This window comes from Saccopteryx leptura, chromosome 4, assembly GCF_036850995.1.
Source record: "Saccopteryx leptura isolate mSacLep1 chromosome 4, mSacLep1_pri_phased_curated, whole genome shotgun sequence".
In the NCBI taxonomy this organism is placed as follows: Eukaryota; Metazoa; Chordata; class Mammalia; order Chiroptera; family Emballonuridae; genus Saccopteryx; species Saccopteryx leptura.
This window is the reverse complement of record NC_089506.1, coordinates 13,036,878-13,057,926: the sequence shown is the minus strand read 5'-3', so window position 1 is coordinate 13,057,926 and position 21,049 is coordinate 13,036,878. Positions and strand designations below refer to the sequence as shown.

The 21,049-nt window shown below is 49.0% G+C and overlaps 1 protein-coding gene across 4 annotated transcripts in view; it reads left to right on the top strand.

Annotated features, from left to right (window-relative positions):
- IRF2 (interferon regulatory factor 2) overlaps positions 1-21,049 on the top strand; it is an 84,502-nt gene that overhangs the window by 31,887 nt on the left and 31,566 nt on the right. For all 4 annotated transcript variants that reach the window (XM_066380156.1, XM_066380159.1, XM_066380158.1 and 1 more), the window contains exons 2-5: positions 12,193-12,288; positions 18,050-18,149; positions 19,889-20,065; positions 20,355-20,401. In XM_066380156.1, the coding sequence (XP_066236253.1) occupies positions 12,202-12,288; positions 18,050-18,149; positions 19,889-20,065; positions 20,355-20,401 (411 nt within the window). In that variant the 5' untranslated portion in view covers positions 12,193-12,201. The remainder of the gene's footprint in view (positions 1-12,192; positions 12,289-18,049; positions 18,150-19,888; positions 20,066-20,354; positions 20,402-21,049) is intronic.

Here is a 21,049-nt window from a genome sequence, read left to right as displayed (position 1 = left end):
TACACGGGAGCTCCCCACCCACCCACAGGTTGCCTTCCCAAAGAGGGTTAGGCTAGAGCATGAGTCAGGCTTTTAAAAATGGGGCTTTATTCAAAATAGGCAGGTACGTAACCTGCCTCTTCAGGAAAATCCCGCGGGGCAGGGGCGTTCTGTGTAGCTACTTTGTTTTTACCAGATACCTGACCACTCAGTGTGGCTTGGAAAGACTAGAACCAGCCTTGAAACTCTGTCCATTGCTGAGGACGGATGGCTCCTCATTCACACCCAACACACTGCAGGTGTTCAGTAGCCACATCTGGCTAGTGGCTCCCTTGCCGGACCGGGGGGGATAGAGAACATGTCCAGTATTGCCGGATGGGGCTGGTCTGTATTTATTGGTTACCTGCAGGGTGCAAGTACAAGACTCCATAATTGACGTACGTAGCAATATTAACTTAGGTTTCAGGTAGGTTTCCAGCTGGGAAGGAGCTTTTGTCTCAGTGGAGTAAGGCACATAACAATGAAAGGGGACAGCATAGGACACATGTTACAGGCGGCGTGCTTTACGAATCCAAGGGAAGTTTTGTGTTGGGCTTGACAGGCCTTGGAAGAGGTGGCGTTTGAACAATACGTGAAGGGGTGCGTGGCTATTTCTACGCTAAACCTCTTTCCTGAGCCTGAATGTCCACCTGACACCTCTTTTTGCATACCCCGAAGGTATTTCCAATCCAGTAGACCAGAAACGAACCAGAGTATTTCTCCTCTCAAACCTTCCACGTGCCCTGTCGTGGAGAGGCGTTGCCACCCACCTGGTCGGGAGAAGGCAAAAAGAGGCCACAGAAGCCCGGATAAGTGTGAAGAGGGACCACTGGGCGGGCGTCAGCAGTTCAGAAAGAAGGGCCTGGGGGCGGGGGGTGGGGGGCTCTGTGTTTCTCCCTGACGTTGGAGGCGAGGTCATTTGCAGGGACTGATGAGCATGGCGGGGAATCAGGGAGTGTGAGGGTGGAAGGAGCCGGAGCCACTGCTGTGGGGACCAGGAACCCATGAGGGAGAGGCAGACGGGGTCTGCAGAGCCCGAGAGCTCAGGCGAGGCGCTCGTGGTCTCCCTGTGCTGACGGTGTCGTCCAGCCGTTGTCGTGAGTTGGTGCACAGGAGCGGTGAGAAGGGGTCAGAGCGTGGACGTTCCAGGGGGAGGGGGCAGGGGAGCGGAGCCGGCTGTACAGGACGGACTGTCTCTCTGGGGAAAGCGCACATCCTCATAGATGTCACGCATTCCGTATATTTTCCAGGCTTCCTCCCTGGACGGGGCACTGTTTCTAGAACGCCTGTGGGGCCCCTAACACTACTGAAAACCACTGATATTTTGGTGTCTTTCGAGCACACACGTGGAGGCCATATGTCAGTTTCTCTTTTGACTTCGGGTTGGGGCTCAGTGCAGTCACAGTGTCAGAGGCCAAATCACACTGTTTCAGATCCCAGCATCGCTTGTGGTCAGAGACGGGGTAATTTCGGTAAAGGAGCTATGGTAATATCTTCTAAAAGGATAACAGAAAACATGCTGAACAAGAAAATTGTGGGTAGAACGGTGAATATGCAAAACTATCGTTTGGATAGTTCTCAGCGTGGGAAACGCATTCTGTGGTATTTAAAGGCATTTTAGAATTTTAATTTTGTATGCATTTATATCCATTCATAACGAAATCTATTCACCATTGGCCTCCCCGTTTCCCATGACTCAATAGAAGATGTTTGCTAAACGTGGAAACTGGAAGACCATTGGGTGAATGGGCACTAAATGGAGTGATACGTCCCAGGGAGATCAGAATGATCCCAGAACAATAAAGCATTCCAGATTCCTGAGCCCCAGAGATCCTTCCTCAGTAGGTCTAGCATGGGGCCAGAATTTTTTTTAAATTCCTCAGGTAATAATAACATTGCAGAAAGAGTTTTGGGATGCTGACTTAGGTGAAGAGAAAAGTGTAACTATGGATTATGATCTATTTAGACTAACCATATACAGCAATCCTGCTACATCATTCAAGGTTGGGTTTCCACCGACTAGGAGAATTCATGCTTGAATTGCCTAAAACCTTGAGAGAAACTGGGTTAGAGACCCAATCCCTTGAGCGACTCTCTGCCATGCATCTTTTGAAAAGTTCAGGAGAATAAAACAATAAATCCGTGAACTAAGGTCCCACATCTGGGACCCAATGGCTCTCCTACAGCGGATTGCCATGGCTGAACGAACTCTTCCTGAAGTTGAACAAATCCTTAAAACTTGGTTCGGCACTGGTATGAAGAGTATGCTCACCCAGAGGCAGGCTTTATTCTGTATCCGGCACGCCATCCAGGCGGTAATGTCTTTCTGATGTCATGACTTAACGCTACGTGTTGACTGCATCCTCCAGGATCCCACAGGAGTGTGAGGCGATCTCAACACTGTAGTCAGAGCGGTATTAAGTAGAGCTGAATGGGTACGTCCCAAAGTCCGCCAGCCCCCCAATACAGAATCATCGTCTCTTCTCTCAGCCCTGAGCGTGCCGTGAAACTGCTCCTGCATCCATCTCCCTTCCGTCTGCCAGGAGTCGGTCCAGCTCGAAGGGCGTACGCCTTCTCTTCTGCTTTCCGCCTTCCACCCGCCACCCACGTGCTCACGCTCGCACACATCTGCTTCCACATCTGGGAAGCAGTTCTGCCTGGTGCAGTGCTTCTTAGACTTTTTCGACCACAGAGCCAGTTAGAACGTAAAATGGAAAACAAGAGTTTAATAAAGCAGTGCTCACTCTTATGTGGGGGACTCGCACAGTTTCTATTCTGCCTTCTCCTAGCGCGAACGGTACAGTGCTGACCTTAATCCAATAAATTGCTTTCAGATGGGTTTCACCCTGAGGTTTGAAACAACACTGGTCGAGAGGTTTCTGGCGTATTCTCCGGAGTCAGGCGGGTCTGGATTTGAAATGCTGGCTTTACCACCTCATAGCTCTGCAGCTTTATGCCCTGCTCTGCCGGAGGGAGGTGAGATACTGTAGCCTCACGTAGCTGGTCTGAAGGGTAAATGCAGCGGTGCGGGGAAAGCCTACGGTTTCTGGGGAACGCTTGAACGAATGTGATGGGGATGACGATGATGATTGTTCAGTTTTCAACTCCAGTGTCCTCTCAGTTCACATCATTTTGTGCTGAAATTCTTGCCTTTGCTAAAAAAAAAGTCAGTGTGAGGCATGTAGAGTGTCATGTAAGAGGAACTTGTGGTTTGAGGATCACTATATATCCTGGAAAAATTACTACGAAAAATTGCTGTCCTATTCCCACAAGTGTATTGCCACTTGTGTGTGAGTGTGTGTGTGTGAGTGTGTGTGTGTGAGTGTGTGTGTGTTTCTGTATATTCCCGTAGCCACAATCCTGGACCAGAGCGGTAGCTTCCAGCTCACCTCCCTTGCCTCCGTCGGCCCCTGTAGAGAACGCTGCTCGGTTGATGGCGGTGAAACGTGGGTATTCAGAAGTTTTCAGTCGTCTCTAGCTGGGCATTGGAGACCTTCCACAAAGACCAGGGTTCAAACCTTGGTCCTTCATCTGGGGACTAGGACACATTTTTCTTTTTTACTATTTTTTTTTTTTTTGTTACCTTTTCCAGCTGTACTTTCCCTCATCTGTAAAGTGGGGACGATAATATTTAACTGATGAGGGCTGTTGTGAGGGTGAGAGATGACTTATGTAAAGTACCCAGTGTGTGCTTCCCGCATGCCAGCTGACCTTGTTGGTGCGTAAGCCACTTGCTCTGCCCGCACCAGCAAGCACGTCTTCCTCCTCTGTCCTGCTCTGGCCACCCACGCCACCCTTTCCCTTGCCTGGCTTTGCCGCCTTCTCTCTGCCGGGGTAATTCCTCCCTGTCCTAGAAGCTCTTTACCATCGAGCTTCCCCTTGCAAACCCGTCTAATAGTGATTTATGTGTCCTTTATGAGCTCGCTCGCCTGCCTGGCAATTAATCACATGCTGCCTTCTGATCTCTCGTGCGGTCCTTTGTAGTAATAATTACAGTATTAGATACCTTTCCATGATTTATGTCTCATAGCCCCAGCTGATGTATTCATTCCTTGAGGGTAGTGATCGTGTCGTACACAACTTGGAATCTTCTTCCATTGCTCATAGCACGGTTTATTTACTTCTTTTGTAATAAGGTATGTTTAGTACATACGTGTTGGTGCACTGGTTGACCGGGCACTGCCGGCAATGCATGCAGTAAGTAAGAGAAGAGGGTCAAGAGGTTCGAGTTGGGAGAGATGTTTTCATGGAGGAGGAGGATGGACTTGAGCTCGCTCCGGTTGGGAGGGTAGCATTTCCGTGGGTTGGTAAGAGGGGTGGGCACGTGGCATCGTAAGGAGGGCTATTAGGGGACAGGAACCCTCATGAGTTCATTTGGAACAGATGATGCAGTTGTAAGGCGGGGCCAAGCACTGCGGTGTCAGCTTCTGTGACGCAGACTCGAGCGTCACCCCGCTTCTTCGTGTCCACGTGCCCATACTTGGACCTTCACCCTTGCCCAGTGTTGACCTATTTCCTTTGACCCTGGGGAGCGTGACCTATCTTCTGTAACTGATAAGCCCTGCTACTGGTGGGAAATTCTCCTAAGTTTTTCTCTGGTGCCTTTATTTCCTTTTCATTCTTGAAGGAAACGTTTGCCGTATGTAAAGTTTTTGAATAGCAGTTATTTTCTTGCACTAACTGAAAGCATCTTTCCATGGTCTCCTGTCTGCCATTTTTTCTGTTGAGTAGTCATTGTGAGGTTCCTGGGCTTGACCAAGAGCACCCCTCTCTCAGCCGAAGATTGTATTGCGTTCAGGCTAGCAGCGACGTTCAGAAACTCTTGGACAGGACAGTAAGTTGTTTAAGTGATATTTTAGGAAGATTAATATGTCAGTGGATGCAAAACAGAGGAGGAGTAGTGAAAGGCTCAGGCAGAACAGGGAAAAGGCCCTCAGAACCGCTTCCTAAAGTAAGATGCAGGCTGAGGTTGGGGTTTCTGAGCTCGGGCATCTCCAACAGACCTGAGCGAGAGTCTGGGCCTCCCTGCTTGCCAGCAGGTGGCCTTTACAAGCACTTCCCCAGCGCTCCCCTCATCTGTAACATCGGGTAATGACGGTCCTCCCTTCTGGGGTTATAAGAGTTAAGTGAGAGACTCGTAGAAAACCCTGGTGTTAATGCCTGGCATACAGTAAGTGTCCAATAACTAGCTGTCATTGCTATGACTACACCAAGATCTGTTAAGGCCACTAATAGCATTGTCAACTTGACAGGGAACATGATTCCCGCCCTATAAATCACAGCGGTCAACTCGCATGCCTTTATGCAGTAACATTCTGTCTACCCGCCCTGTAACGAACTGATTTATAGCACGACACCATGGTTTGGAACCTGATCCCAACCCAGACTCAAAGGGGTCGTGGTAGCTGATTTCAGAAAGTACCTTTTATCAGGCTTGAGGGTAGTCCTGCCGGATAATTCAGTTGGTTAGAGCATCATCCCAAAGGCACAGAGATTGCCGGTTCGATCCTGGGTCAGGGCACATACAAGAACAGATCAATGTTCTGGTCTCTCTCTCTCCCTCTCTCCCTCCCTCTCTCTCTCAAATCAGTAAAAATAAACATTAAAAAATATATACAGAACTTTTCAGGCTTGAGGGTAGATGCTTCATGTTTTAGAGTTAGAGAATCATAAAATCTGAGCATTTCACTTTGCAAAGCAACACTGCACAAGATTAGAGGCTTATAAAAGAGATAAATCAGAGAATGAGTCTTCGCCTTACAAAAGGATTCCTAGAATCTTCGATGACCTCAGCCATTATCGTGGTGAACCTCCTCCTTTTTTCCAGACGATCGAAGTGCAGTCTAGAAAGCCTGAGTGACCAGCCCAAGGACACACTGTAGTGATGGCCAAAATCAGGACTAGAACCCAGTCTTGGGTTCCTGGGGTATTTTAGTTCTCTGGGTCTTTTCTACCTTGTTCCCTGCCTTCTTCTGCTTTGTTTTAAGTTTCCTGTGCCCGCGGCCTTGGTGCCTGTGGGAAACTTGTGTTGTAGAGAGAAGACCACCCTGTCACTTTGTCATTGGTGGAAGCTAGAAAATGCACGCCGAGTATCACTCAGCACTCTCGGTACTCAGTCCCCGGACCCTCTGGGACCGTCACCGAAGCCTTTACATCCCTGGAAATAAAATACATTTACAGTGCCAAACTGCAGGGGGAGTTTCCGGCGCTAGTGTCCGTGGAGGGCTCCACCGTTGCTTCTTCCACAGAGGACGAGTGCGTTCTCACATTCCGCGTCAAGCTGTACCCTCTCTCAGTCGTGTCGTGTGCCAAGACCACTGGTCACTCATTACCTGTTCAGCGTGGGAGGTGGCACCCCTCCATAAAATCGAATAAAAAAAAGGAAGTGCCTTCATGTAAAAGGCTTGCTTTTTCATTTTGTATCAGCAGGGATGTGCTGTCTATTAAAACAAAACAAAACAAAAAACCCAAAAAACAAACAAACAAAAAAACCCCAAATAAATGAAGCCCTTTATACCCCTTTCCCTTCTCTGATAAGGTCCTTGCCGTATTTACTTTCCCTAAAAATCTGTTTATAATTAACGACAGTCCTGATTGGAGACTTAAGAAAAAATTTGACATGTGTGATTTCCATAGTATTTTGGTTGGTAAGTGATAAACTTTGAGGTTTGGCAGAGTGGCATCCTGGTTAGAAAGGCTTAGTATGTACATAAGGATTGAGCCAATAGGTAAGTGACGCACCGGAATCTGACAGTGACACTAATGAGGTCTGTGTGCCAGGATGACCAGACGTTGCAGGAAGTCACGGAAGAACCAGGTGCCAAGTAAAAATGTAAGTTAACCTGCGGCCTTGCTCCTCAGTGCGGTCCCAGGGCCTAGGAGCTTATTCATCGCAGGGCTGAGCTAGACTTCCTGCGTTGAGATTTGTCTGCACATTCGAGTGGGTGAAGCACTGGTCTAGATAGTTTAATCAGCTCTTAACCTTTACTATTAATAAAACTGATCATACCTTTTATTCATATAAGTCTCCAGTGTTCTCTCAGCCTTGGCATGGCGGGCTCCATCGTGAGCATGGTGCTCCAGGCCCTGCAGGGCCAGCCTGTCTCTGGTGCCCTGCCCCCCCCCCCTTGCCCTGGGGCCGGAGCCGAGTCTCCCCTGCCTTCTCACTCCCTCAGGGCGCCTTCACCTGTGCTCCGGGTTGGCGCCCTGTGACCTACTCGGAGGGCCCCTGTCTTAGTTCCCCGGGGCTGCCGGACAGAGTGCATGTACTAGATGGGTGGCTGACAACACAGAAATGAGTCTCTTCACAGTGTTGGAAGCCAGAAGTCCTAGCATCGAAGTGCTTGTTAGGGCTCTTCCCTCTCTGAAGCCTCACGGGGAGGACCCTTCCTTGCCTCTCCAACATCCCTGCAGCCTCCGCGTCTGTCCTCACGTGGCCACCATTCCTCTGTGTGTCTTCATGTGGCGTTCTCTGTGTGAGTCTCTGTGCAAAGTTCCCCTCTTTCTATAAGAACTTAAGGCTCCTGTGAGCCTCTGATCACAGCATTTTCACCCACCAATCAGTGATCTTGCTTTATGTCTGTTTCTATTTAAAGACTCCGTCTTTAATAATGGCTGATTCATTAACATTGAACTCACAGCCAACAACACTGTGTAACTCATGCCAGAAATACATGTGTTTTCCCCATAAGGCACGTGACAGCCTTCTTGCGCTTAGGAGCATTGGACCACAAATCAGACAAACCATCCTTGCTGGGTATTACAGAGCAGAAAAGTGTTGAGACAGTGAAGAGAATACTTGTTCATAGTGTGAACTAAGGCAGAAGGTCGTCTGGTCAGACCTCAGCTGGGAATGGTTATGTTGGAAGACCCAAACTTTCCCCCTCTCTATGCTTGTTTGCTAATGACCATGACAGTACCCCGAGAATTGATTTGGGTTCTACAAATAAATTTTAGTGAGTAAGAGAGTTTGCAAAGATGGAATCTGCAAATAATGACATTGATCGTCCTGCCCCATATAAACTTTTGTTTTAAAGATAGCTTTTTTATTTTTTTTTGTTTGTATTTTTTCCGAAGTTAGAAGCTGGGAGGCAGTCAGACAGACTCCCGCATGCTCCTGACTGGGATCCACCCGGCATGCCCACGATTCTCTGCCCATCTGGGGTGTTGCTCCATTGCAGCCAGAGCCATTCTACGGCCTGAAGTGGATGCCATGGAGCCTTGGCTGTGGGAGAGGAAGAGAAAGACAGAGAGGGAGGAGAGGAGGAAGGGGTGGAGAAGCAGATGGGCGCTTCTCCTGTGTGCCCTGACTGGGAATCGAACTCAGGACTTCCGCACTCTGGGTGGACGCTGTACTGCTGAGCCAACCGGCCAGGGCCTAAAGAGAGCTTTTTGAAGTATTTTTAGGTGTGACCCTTTTTTTTTCCCCCTAAATAGTTTGTAAGAAATATATGGGAGGAAATATCATGTGACCATCACGGCAGATTGAAAGCAGGGTCATTTTTTACCGGTCACTTTCTATGTTGCTGAGTTTAGACAGACCAGGACAGTCGTCCATAGCAGTTCTGTTGCTGTGCTGTCCCCTCAGAAGGACTCGTGACTACCGTAGCTACTCCTGCTGCTCCCTCGACTTTCTTCACTGCTCTGCCCTTCTCTGGGTCTTGAAATCTTGAGCCCGGGTTGGTGCTCATCACCCTGCTGGGCAGAGCTGTCCCTGTGGTCAGTCCCCCAGGGAATCTTCTGTGGACAGTGTTTCCCCACGCCCCCGGCTCTGCAGTCTGTAAACAGCGCTGTGTGTGTGCTGTGCCGAGTCTCTTCTCTCCTGTCCCACCGTTCCGCGCGTTCCTAGGTGGCAGGGAATGTCTTACCTTGTCCTCCTCCTGGAGTATCGTTCTCTGTAAAGGATCTTTGAATGAGTGAGACGACTTGAGCACCTTTAAGAGCAGCTCTATTTGGGGCTCCTTGTGGCCATTCCATGTTCTTATTATGGACTGTCCTTGACGTTTCTTTTGCTTGTCTCAGAGAAGGATGGCCTGACGCCACCAGCTGAGTGGACGGAGCCAACCTGCAGCAGCAGCAGCCTGCCCGCTGGTCTTCAGAACTGGCCTGGTTCTCATACTGAACTCTCTTGGGAGGAAGGCAGCACTGGGGCTGTGTGGGATTACCGTATTTCCCCAGGTATAAGATGCTCCCATGGTAGGATGCACCTTAATTTTGGGGCCCGAAATTTGAAAAAATATGTATTATATAAAGTTATTGAACTCAAGTATTATTCATCATAAAATTCATACAACTCCTCATCCATGCGAAAAAGCGGGAAATGCAAGTAAAAAAATCTGCAACCACTTATAAGATGCACCCAATTTTTTGTTTGTTTTTTTCCAAAGTTAGAAGTGGGAAGGCAGACAGACAGAGTCCTGCATGCGCCTGACCAGAATCCACCTGGAAAGCCCACCTGCTCGGCCCATCTGGGGCATTGCTCCGTTGTGGCCAGAGCCATTCGAGTGCCTGAGGCGGAGGCTGTGGAGTCGTCCTCAGCGCCCATGCCAACTTCACTCCAATGGAGCCTTGGCTGCAGGAGGGGAACAGAGAGAGAAAGAGAAAGGAGAGGGGGAAGGGTGGAGAAGCAGATGGCTACTTCTGTGTGCCCTGGTCAGGAATCAAACCCAGGACTTCCTCATGCCAGGCTGACGCTCTACCGCTGAGCCAACTGGCCAGGGCCACACCCAGGTTTTAGACCCCAAAGTTTTCAAAAAAGGGTGTGTCTTACACATGGGAAATACGGTATAAAGAGACCCATGACAGGCAGAGTTCCTGCTCTCAAAGAGCTGACAGCTTGGTTAGGAAGGGAGAGTGTACACAGCTGAAAGTTGACAGTTATGTTTGGTTTGCAAATGTGCGTGTAAGGTCATTGAGTACTGTGGGCATGGGAGGAGGGCGGGTTCCTTCAGGGTGGCGTGGTCTGGCGAGTCCTGCGGAGAGGGAGGATGGGTAAGGATTGCCAAGGCCCAGGGAGGAAGGAGAGAGGGCATGGTGTGAGCAGGGAGCAGCAGGCATCGGGAACACTGAGTGCATCAGCAACACAGAGACGACCAGGGCTCTAGAATTCAGTCCAGAGTTAATCAGGCTCCCCAGGAACAAGGTGCGGCCCCACGCGGTGGGGCAGTGATGCTTGCACTCTGGCAGGAGCTGGAGGCAGGGCACAGAGGAGGGGAAGTCCTCTGCGAGCTGGACAGGGGAGTTAATGAGACTTCAGTCATCTCAGCTTCAATTCATCTGAATAGAATCTTCAGAGGTCATTTTTTTTTTTTTTTTTTTTTGGAGAGGAAATGAGTAAAAGAGACAGCTAAGGGTTGAAAGAGGATGATGTCACACTGTCGCGAGGCCCTATAGAATGGAGGCTTGAACGGGCATCGTCTTGGCTTTTGAATCCGCATTAAATAGAAATACATGTGTAAGGGGGATGAAGATGAGTGGTTGACAGTACTTCTTTGTTAGTGGTTTTACTCGATGTAACCTGATGGACAAAGGAAAGGCCGTCTAGATTGGGGGGGGAGGGAAGAACATCAAGTGGATGGCAGAGAAAAGGTGTTTAGCTCATGAAGCACTTTTCAGAGGGAGAGTGAGTGCAAGGGAAAAGGAGGGTGATATCAGGTCAGCGGGAGAGGGCAGTGCCCAGAGGTCCTTGGGGGAGCCACTGAGAGCAGCTGTAACTAGGAGCAAGGCTGAAGCCAGAGCAGGACGCCGGGGGCCTGGGAGTAGGTGGGCGGCGTCAGGAGGGACTCCTGTTTAGTGCAAAACCTCGCCCGTGAATGGACTCCTTTGCCGCTTTCAAGTGGCAGTGGTAGGGGCTCCAGGCATTTCTGTAATCCCCATACACAGGGGACTGAAGTGTTAATGAGAAGGCTTTTCTCGCGACTACCGTTTTGCACTGATTGTCCACCCTTGGTCTGTGGGAGGACGCTAGCCGCAGGTATTGGACAGCATGAGCGCCCTGTGTGCCTGGGGCAGTGACGGTGTCTGCTGGAAACACAGCCCGACTGGGAGCCGGTCGGACCCGGCTTCAGGGAAGGTCACTCAGAGGTGGCCGGGCCCTCCAGGTAGCTGAGTTCCTGCCTGCCCGGCCTCCTCCCTGGGACCCTCTCCTCGGAGAGCAGGCTGGGCCGCCCCTCTGGAATGACCCGACCCGCCTGCTGCAGCGGGGCAGGGCGCTCTAGCAGGGGCAGGGGGCTCTAGCAGGGGCAGGGCGCTCTAGCAGGGGCAGGGGGCTCTAGCAGGGGCAGGGCGCTCTAGCAGGGGCAGGGGGCTCTAGCAGGGGCAAGGGGCTCTAGCAGGGGCAGGGCGCTCTAGCAGGGGCAGGGGGCTCTAGCAGGGGCAAGGGGCTCTAGCAGGGGCAGGGCGCTCTAGCAGGGGCAGGGCGCTCTAGCAGGGGCAGGGGGCTCTAGCAGGGGCAAGGGGCTCTAGCAGGGGCAAGGGCTCTAGCAGGGGCAGGGCGCTCTAGCAGGGGCAGGGGGCTCTAGCAGGGGCAGGGGGCTCTAGCAGGGGCAAGGGGCTCTAGCAGGGGCAGGGCGCTCTAGCAGGGGCAGGGCGCTCTAGCAGGGGCAGGGGGCTCTAGCAGGGGCAAGGGGCTCTAGCAGGGGCAGGGCGCTCTAGCAGGGGCAGGGGGCTCTAGCAGGGGCAGGGCGTTCTAGCAGGGGCAGGGCGTTCTAGCAGGGGCAGGGCGTTCTAGCAGGGGCAGGGGGCTCTAGCAGGGGCAAGGGGCTCTAGCAGGGGCAGGGGGCTCTAGCAGGGGCAGGGGGCTCTAGCAGGGGCAGGGGCAAGGGGCTCTAGCAGGGGCAGGGGGCTCTAGCAGGGGCAGGGCACTCTAGCAGGGGCAGGGGGCTCTAGCAGGGGCAAGGGGCTCTAGCAGGGGCAGGGCGTTCTAGCAGGGGCAGGGGGCTCTAGCAGGGGCAGGGCGCTCTAGCAGGGGCAGGGGGCTCTAGCAGGGGCAAGGGGCTCTAGCAGGGGCAGGGGGCTCTAGGCAGAGGCCTTCAGCATGCCGTACCCCACCAGTCCCCACAGACATAGCCGTGTGGTCATAGGAAGGAGACACTAGAAGAGGACCGGGCTGGGGTGTAGAACCTGACAGTGTGGGCACGGCAGCAGAAGCGCCTCACGCTGTGTTTCTCCCCGCAGAGGGGCACCATGCCGGTGGAAAGGATGCGCATGCGCCCGTGGCTGGAGGACCAGATCAACTCCAACACTATACCGGGGCTGAAGTGGCTGAACAAGGTGAGTGCGCTGGGTGCCTGTGTGCGCGCGTGCGCGTGCGCTTGAGTGCATGCGGACCTCCGCAAACAAAATTGTTCTTCACGTTCAACATGTTATGCTTGTTAATTGCAAAATCAGCCAAGCAAAAATGATCATAAAAACATCGTTGTCGTAGAAAGATTTTTATCACCTTTGACTTACGTTTCAGCTCACCCTGGGTATTTGGGATGACTGTTTCCGGAAGCTTCTTCCTGTGCTTTTATCACCTTCTTCCTCCTCTAAATTCCTTGTTGGCCTCTCCTGACTTTTGAGGGTGAAAGGACACAGAGGCTGCAGGGGTTCATATCGGGAATGGAGCTCATTGATTGTTTTCCAATATATTCTCTGTAAAGAAAACTTGTTTTGTCTTTTAAGAATGTCTTTTCTTAAACGAAAATTTTTTTCATTTCTTTTTTTTTTTTTTTTTTTTTTTTTGAATTACAGTTGATTTTCCATCTTAGTTTAGTTTCGGGTCTACAACATAGTAATAAAATGTCTTCTCTTTATCTTCATTGTGAAACCCTGTTTATGTGCCTACCTGTCCTAAAAAAAAGAGAACCATTCTATCATACACAGCCCCATGTAGACATAAACCCTCCTTACTTCACCTGCCTCAACCTCTCAATTTAATTGACCCTACCTGGTAAGGGTGAGGAAGGAAGGAAGACAGTGTCTGTAATAGTAAAGAACACCTGAGATGATAGTTATGACTTAAAAAAGTAAGTAAATATAATAGATTATGCTTTATTATTATTATTATTATTATTATTGAGAGGTAGGGAGGCAGGGAGGCAGATGTGCCTGGACTAGGATCTACCTGTTGCTCGGCAACCAAGCTATTTCAGCTGCCTGAGGCGAAGGCATGGAGTTATCCTCAGCCCATGGGCCAAATTGTTTGAACTATTCGAGTCATGCCTGCGGGAAGGGAGGAGAGAGAGAGAGAGAGAGAGAAGCGAAAAAGGGAGTGTGAAGGGTGGAGAAGCAGATGGTTGTTCCTCCTGTGTGTCCTGACTGGGAATCAAACCCGGGACTCCCACATGCCAAGAGGATACTCTACTGCTGAGCCAACCAGCCAGGGCAGATTATGCTTTTTTAAAGAGGGCCTTCAAGGGATGTTTCTCTTCCACTACCAAGAATATTGCAGTTCTTCTGAGCAAATTTCTTTTTCCTCTTTTACCTACCCCCTCATTTTTAATCTTAAGGGCACGATGAATGAATCATTTAGCTGGTCAGGCTTTATCTCTGTATCACATGCCGAGAGCTCGGGGCCAGCTTGCAGCCACTTCTAGCAACTGAACAGGATATTGCAGCTTCATTTTTTTTTTAACTAATATCACTTCTGACCTCTTTTGATCATTTCAGATATCTCTCAAATCTTAATTCTTTTTGTTCCTTTTCCTTCATCAACTTTTTTTTCCCACTAATTTTTAGCTTAATGGGGGTACGAAGTCCACAGAAATAACTTAAGGAAGCCATATGATCATTCCATGTGACCTGTCGTGAATCTTAAGGTCTGATGGCAAGCAATATAATTTTTCTAGGCTTGCTATTTCTATCGTGCTTTGGATTTGCATCCTGGAGGAGCTTTGCAACGAGCCTCTTCCAAAAAAGCAGATAAGAACTAAGGTTGTGCCCTGGCCTGCTCGGTTAGCGGGGTGCACAGCGAGGTCTGAGGAAAGGGGCGATGGTAGGCAAGGAGAGCTGAAGAGACATCAGGCACTGGGTAACAGTCACAGTGATACTACTGACAGTGAAGACTAACCTTTATTAAGTACCAGGTAAGCTTCCAAGTAACATATGTGCCTTAACTCACATAATCCCCACCACAGGGGTACATAACTGCTATTTTTTTCTTCTAGTTTATAGACAAGGAAATCAAAGCACAGAGCAGTAAGTAGGGGGTTATATTTTGAAGAATAAGATAACATTGCTTATATTGATTTAGAGTGTGAAATTAAAGCATATTCCTTGTTATCTGAACAGAATGAGTTTTTCTTCAGGTTTGTTTGTTTGTTTGTGGTTGTTTTTTTTTGACACACCCATTGATTTTGACTGGCTTGACTGTTCTGTTAAGGTAATTAGACTTAAGAACACTGCCAGTTGTCACCTCTCTCTCAAATGGATGGTCTATCAAATCTACTACATTCTTGTAAGAGACAAAGAGATGGTTGATTAATGCCTTAGATTTGTTTCCATCTCCTGCTTTCAGTAAATTGGGAGGAGGGTGGCTGTGAAAAGGGGGTGGATCCCTCGGAAGGAGTCGTGGGGAAGTTGGGCAAAGCAGCATTGCAATGAGCTCATGAAGGGGGCTCGGCTTGGGCCAGATACTTTTTATTGTAACTATTTGCAAATACACATAGTATTTTTGAATAGCTTATTGACTAGAAAAAATAATATAGCAGATTCCCATCTAGATCTGGTAATGCACATCTAGAGTTAACCGTTACGAACATTTTGTTTTATCTTTGTGTGTGTGGCAACTCTCTGACATCTATAAGACTTAATGTTTTCTCATATATTCATAGTACCATTGTCCATTACAAAGATTAATCATGTTTTTAGACTCATCTCTGCCCCTTTCATATTCAGAATGTCTTGAATATTCCCAAAACACCTCCTTACAATTGATTTTTTTCAGTCAGACCCCAGAGAAGGTCCACACGTTGTGTTTGGTTGTTGTCATTCAAAGTTCTCCTGATTGTGAACAGAACCCCCTCTTTTTCTGCCTTCTTGCGATTGGTTCATTGAAAGGACCAGTTTCGCTCTGGATTTGTGCAGTTGCTCTCTCGTGGTTTTCCTGAGCCACTTCTAGAGGAAGGAAGGAAGGCGCCCAGGTTCATTGTTTCTCTGGTAGCTTCAATCAGTTCCCACTCTGCTCACCAATGATCTCATTTCATATCAGAGATCTGCCTGGACCCAGGCCAGGCCGTTTGCCCAGCAGCAGAGGTCAGCAGATAGGTCCAGACCTCCCCGTTCTCTTCACTGAAGGCAGGTACCGGCTTGTGCACATATCAGGCCGTCTTGGAACAGGGTAAGGAGTCCACACAAAACTAGCAAGTGAAATTGGAACATCTTGTGAATATTGGGGGTGAGGGGAGAAGAGGCAGAGGGAAATAAAAGAACTGGTTTCCACCTGGGGCCAAGGTATGTTTGTTCTGCATTGCTCAAGGTCATCTTAATGTTCTTCTCCATCAAGCAACGCTCTTAGATGTAAACGTGAGTGGACTCAGGTTCATGTGGTCCTACATGGTGTGTGCAGCCGCCATGTGTGCAGGCTGGGCAGTCAGGGCTGTTGGCGCAGTCTGATGTCACAGTCCACTCAGATCCATCCCATACAACACAGTGGTCTGACCGGGACATTTACTGGTTAGAATCTCTTTCAGGTTTAAATGAATTTACCGTTACCTTTCAACACGGTCTTTCAAGGGAATATGTGTGATGCTTATTAGTTGTTCCTCCCTCCCTCCCTCCCTCCCTCCCTCCCTCCCTCCCTCCCTCCCTTCCTCCTTCCCTCCTTCCCTCCTTCCCTCCCTCCTACCCTCCCTTCCTTCCTTCCTTCCTTCCTTCCTTCCTTCTTTCTTTCTTTCCTTCTCTCCCTCCCTTCCTTCCAACCATCCATCCATCCATCCATCCATCCATCCATGGATTTGCCTAGACTGGATAGTTCATATAAGTGGAAGCATATCCTATGTGGCACTTTGTATCTGAGTTTAACTCTTGGAGGGACCACCATATTGTGTCCCCCAGCAGCTATCCCACCTTACAGCCCCGTCAGCCGCGTCTGGAGGTTCCGGTTTCTCTGCATCATCACCAACACTCATCATCATCATCATTATTATTTTTATTCTAGTCACCCTACTGGGTGTGAAATGGTATCTCATTATTGTTTTGATTTACATGTCCCTAACGATTAGTGGTGTTAAGAGTCTTTTTATGTGCTTATCTGGCATTAATTCCGCCTCCTTAGGTATCTTCGCGCATTACAAGGGGATCCATGGCGGATATTTGCGGAGTTCAGTTATTACTTTCATCACTTCATGATTCTGGCATGGCTTCCAGGAGACTGGGTTGTGTGCACGTCCCACTGCACGGACGCCGTGCCTGAAAAGACCTTATCAGATGAACTCTGTGTCTCATGAGATAGATTTCAGATGCGTCAGCCCCGAACTCCTCTGACCTAGAAACCTGTGAAGTAGCAGGACTCTTCAAGGGGCTGTGTCTTGAAGTCTGGACCTGTAGGTGCTGGCCGTGCATTTCAGGAAAAGCTCTTTCCTCCAATAAGTCCTTTCGGGGTTTCCATGTCCATGGAAAAGTAAGATTTCACCGCGTCCGTCTCTGACGGCCGCCCGGGTAGACACGGCGACCCAGAGACGCTCCCCTCTGGGTGGGCGATACCAGATGGACTTGATGAGAAGTCTCACTTTCGGTTCTTCTTTACTGACTGAGCTTTAAATAAGGCAGGATTTTCCCTTCTACCCATTTTGGGGGAACTCTCAAATGTACTGAAATACTTTGAATTCAGGCTTTGTCATCGGTTCCCTGGAGAGGCACCGAGCCCCTTTGAGGTCGGTTGGGTCCCTTTCTGTCCTGCGCTGTGAGCCCGAAGTGGCGGGAAACCCCTACTGACCTTCCTCTCCTTCCTCGGGGCGTGGTGCAGGGATGCCCAGACCTGGGGATCCTCAGAACCGGCTTGCGAGCTTAAAAACAAATTTATTTTTCCTGGGCTTTAATCTCCACATAATCCAAGTCAACAGATGCATTGTAAAACTGGAAACCTTGTAAATCCAGACACTGGAGGCCAGGTGTGCTGTGAAAAATGAATGGAGATTGGGTCTCCTGACCTTGGTCCGGAATTGAGACGCTCACTGCCCTGAGTTCCTCGGGTCAAGTAATTTAATTCTGTTCCTCAGCCACTTTAACTGTAAAGTGGAAATAATAACATACGTGTAGCTCATGAGACTGTTGCAAAAAAACCAGAACTGAGGCCATGTGAGCACGTGTAGTCACATGTAAGGTGCCCAGGTGCTGCTGGCTGAACCAGGTTACCCATGTGTAGTTGTACTATGAGTGTGACTTTGTTCCCAAAGTAGTGGCTTCTAGTCACACGTTTGCCGGGGTTTGGTAGAAGCGAGTTTGAGTTGTCTTTTGGGTTGTGAGAGGGAGGAAAGTGTCTGATAGAAGAGGAATCTTACGGAGGGACTTTGCTCGAGGAGTATCATCTCCACATAATCGATACATCTCTGTACCCAGCGGAGTGAGGCACTTGGTCTCTGCAACCAGTGGCTACATATGCCCAACTTCCCTTTCGCAGCACAAATGGGTGTTATTTTTGGACAGTTGCCTAATTTTTAATTTACTGAGGAAGCTGGAGGTCTGCTTCGCCAACTGGTGGAAATAAATGATAAGAATAAGCATGAGAAATTTCCTCCAGCGTCTAGTTATCTATGGTTCTTGAAAGAAAAACGGCACAGATAACGGGACCCCCTGGGCGCAACCCACCGCGTCCCCTGCGCCCTCGGGGTGCATTCCTGTTCCTCTGGACTCCGTGGGGCCCCGATCTCACCCGGGTGGACTGTCACGACTTGGTGCCCCATGGGGAAGTGGGTTTGGTTGGCAGTAGATTTTACTGGGGAAGCAGGGGTGTTTCAGTGAATCCTACCAGCTGGGACTGAAGAGCCCTCCGCAGTGGGGGCCTGACAGCCAGGGCTACAGTTCTGACTTCCTTTTTTTTTTTTTTTTTCAGGAAAAGAAGATTTTTCAGATCCCCTGGATGCATGCAGCCAGACACGGGTGGGATGTGGAGAAGGATGCCCCGCTCTTTAGAAACTGGGCAATCCACACAGGTATCGACGCCCCTGCCTCCTTGACAGAGATGGGCGCTGTTATTTCTTTGTTGGTTTCGTGAGTTCATTTTCTTTTAATTATGTAAAGATACGATTTGATAGCCATCATCCTTGTGAAAGGATGCACCGCATTGAGTTAATTAACACATTCATTGCCTCGCCTATTTACCTTTTAATTATTTGTGGGTTTTTGGTTGTGTTTTTGTTTTTCTTTACTGAGAACATTGAAGTTCTGCTCTCTTAGCAAATTTCAGTTCTATGATACATTATTTTTTTGTTTTTACTACATACATAAAATCTCCTGGATGATGGTCTCGTGACGACAACTCTGAAAAGCTGGTAACTTGCACCCGGGCACACCCAGGGACACTTCAGGGACAAACTTCATCACTCAGAAGTGATGTTCCAACAACCCCATTGAGTCCTAAAGTTTCCTAGCACGTAGAGCTGGGATTAAGTTCCCCAGGCGTGTGCCAGCATGATGAACTTACCTGTCTGTAGCTGTACACTGGGGTAGAATCGATTTCCCCAAAGTCAAAAATATATCTATTTACAACAAAATTTAAGTAAGGAGCTACTTACAGGAATGGGCTTGTGACTTAATATTTGAGAGTCAGATGAAAACGAAACACTGGTTATCTGTCTGTGCTTACTGGCTTCCCTGCCTGCCAGCCTTCTGTGTCATTTACAGCAGTGGTCCCCAACCTTTCTTGGGCCACGGACCGGTTTAATGTCAGAAAATATTTTCACGGACCCGGCCTTTAGGGTGGGACGGATAAATGCACAAAATAAAATTATGCAACCGGCGTAAAAACTGTGGTACTTCTAAATATAATTGTCGAACTTACGAGACAAGCATCAAGAGTGAGTCTTAGATGGATGTAACAGAGGGAATCTGGTCATTTTTTTAAAAATAAAACGTTCAGACTTAAATATAAATAAAACTAAATAATATAAGTTATTTATTCTTTCTCTGCGGACCGGTACCAAATGGCCCATGGACCGGTCGGGGATTGGGGACCACTGATTTACATTATTTCTCCATTCTTCTACCATTATTAACTTCTTTTAATCAAGCTGTTTGGTAAAATCAGAGTGACCACCTTGTACCAATCTGCCTGGAACTGTCCAGATTTTTTTTTTTTTTTTGTATTTTTCTGAAGCTGGAAACGGGGAGAGACAGTCAGACAGACTCCCGCATGCGCCCGACCGGGATCCACCCGGCACGCCCACCAGGGGCGACGCTCTGCCCACCAGGGGACGATGCTCTGCCCCTCCGGGGCGTCGCTCTTCCGCGACCAGAGCCACTCTAGCGCCTGGGGCAGAGGCCAAGGAGCCATCCCCAGCGCCCGGGCCATCTTTGCTCCAATGGAGCCTTGGCTGCGGGAGGGGAAGAGAGAGACAGAGAGGAAGGAGGGGGGGTGGAGAAGCAAATGGGCGCTTCTCCTATGTGCCCTGGCCGGGAATCGAACCCGGGTCCCCCGCACGCCAGGCCAACGCTCTACCGCTGAACCAACTGGCCAGGGCCCAGAACTGTCCAGATTTAAAAAAAAAAATTCCCGCATCCCAATAACTTTAGTCCCAGGGAAATCAGTATGCTGGTCCCTATTGGCATAACCTGGGATTCCAGGGGTTCTCTGTACTACTTGGCTATCAATCCAGTGTCCCCAGAAATGTTTCCTCTGAACCTAATTTTTTTCCTTCTTCCTTAACCTTAATTTTTTGGGCTATTTTATTAGGAAAGCATCAACCAGGAGTCGATAAACCTGATCCAAAAACATGGAAGGCGAATTTTCGATGTGCCATGAACTCCTTGCCTGACATTGAAGAAGTCAAGGATAAAAGCATCAAGAAAGGGAATAATGCCTTCCGAGTGTACCGGATGTTACCCTTGTCTGAGCGGCCTTCCAAAAAAGGTAGAGGAAGAGATTTACCAACACAACGGTCACTCAGTATCTATTAATACCTGTTGTATTACCTTTGTGATTTCTTAATTTCCACACCTGTAGTTCACACCACGGATGATAATTGTGCCCTGACCGCACTGGGGAAAAATGACTGTCAGGTCACCAAGGGCAGTAACACGTTAGGAGTGTGGGCCATGCACAGATATAGCACGTGCAGGTTCACGCATGTAACTCGGGGGAACTGTTTCCCTGCGTGTTCTTCCTGAACTCACCCCAAACTGTTTTTCTGTTGCCACAGGAAAGAAACCAAAGACAGAAAAAGAAGACAGAGTTAAGCACATCAAGGTAATCTTTGGTTGTTCAGGGGAAGGCCAAGGTTGTGGCTGTGTTAATGATTCATAGTCTGTCTCCTAGAGACAAGTACCGTGACCTCTGGGAAGTACTTAATCTTTCCTCCTTTGCTGCTGTGTGTTACATGCTTTACCTGTCTCCTCTTCGGCATGTGCCCACTTGTAGACTCAAGTACACATATCCCCGCCTCATCTGGTTTCATGGAGGAGTTGATGAATGAAGTCACAAATTGACAATGATAGTCCCCACACTATCGCCAGCTGGTCCCTCGGTACCCCCTAAGCCCCAGCAACCAGCCACTCTTTGATACCATTAAGCACATTTTCAGACCATTAAATATATTTTAAAGTACATTAAATATTATATACTTGTATTAATATGTGTCATCTATATTTTGTAGATCTATCCCATGACAGGCCATTAGGTTAGGGACCCAGCCGTGAGATCAGACTCTGTATCAGTGTGGATCTCACAGGCCTTTTCCTGCTCCGCTGTGAAGCCAGCTCTCATCATTCTCTGAGGTGTGCCACAGGGCTGTGTTTGTGAGCAAGCCGCTCAGTCGGCTGTGTGGTCTGAAGTCCCCCGTATGCAAGGATCTTGGTGTGTAAGTTGGGTGACTTGTTAACTGGCAGTGGAGAGGCC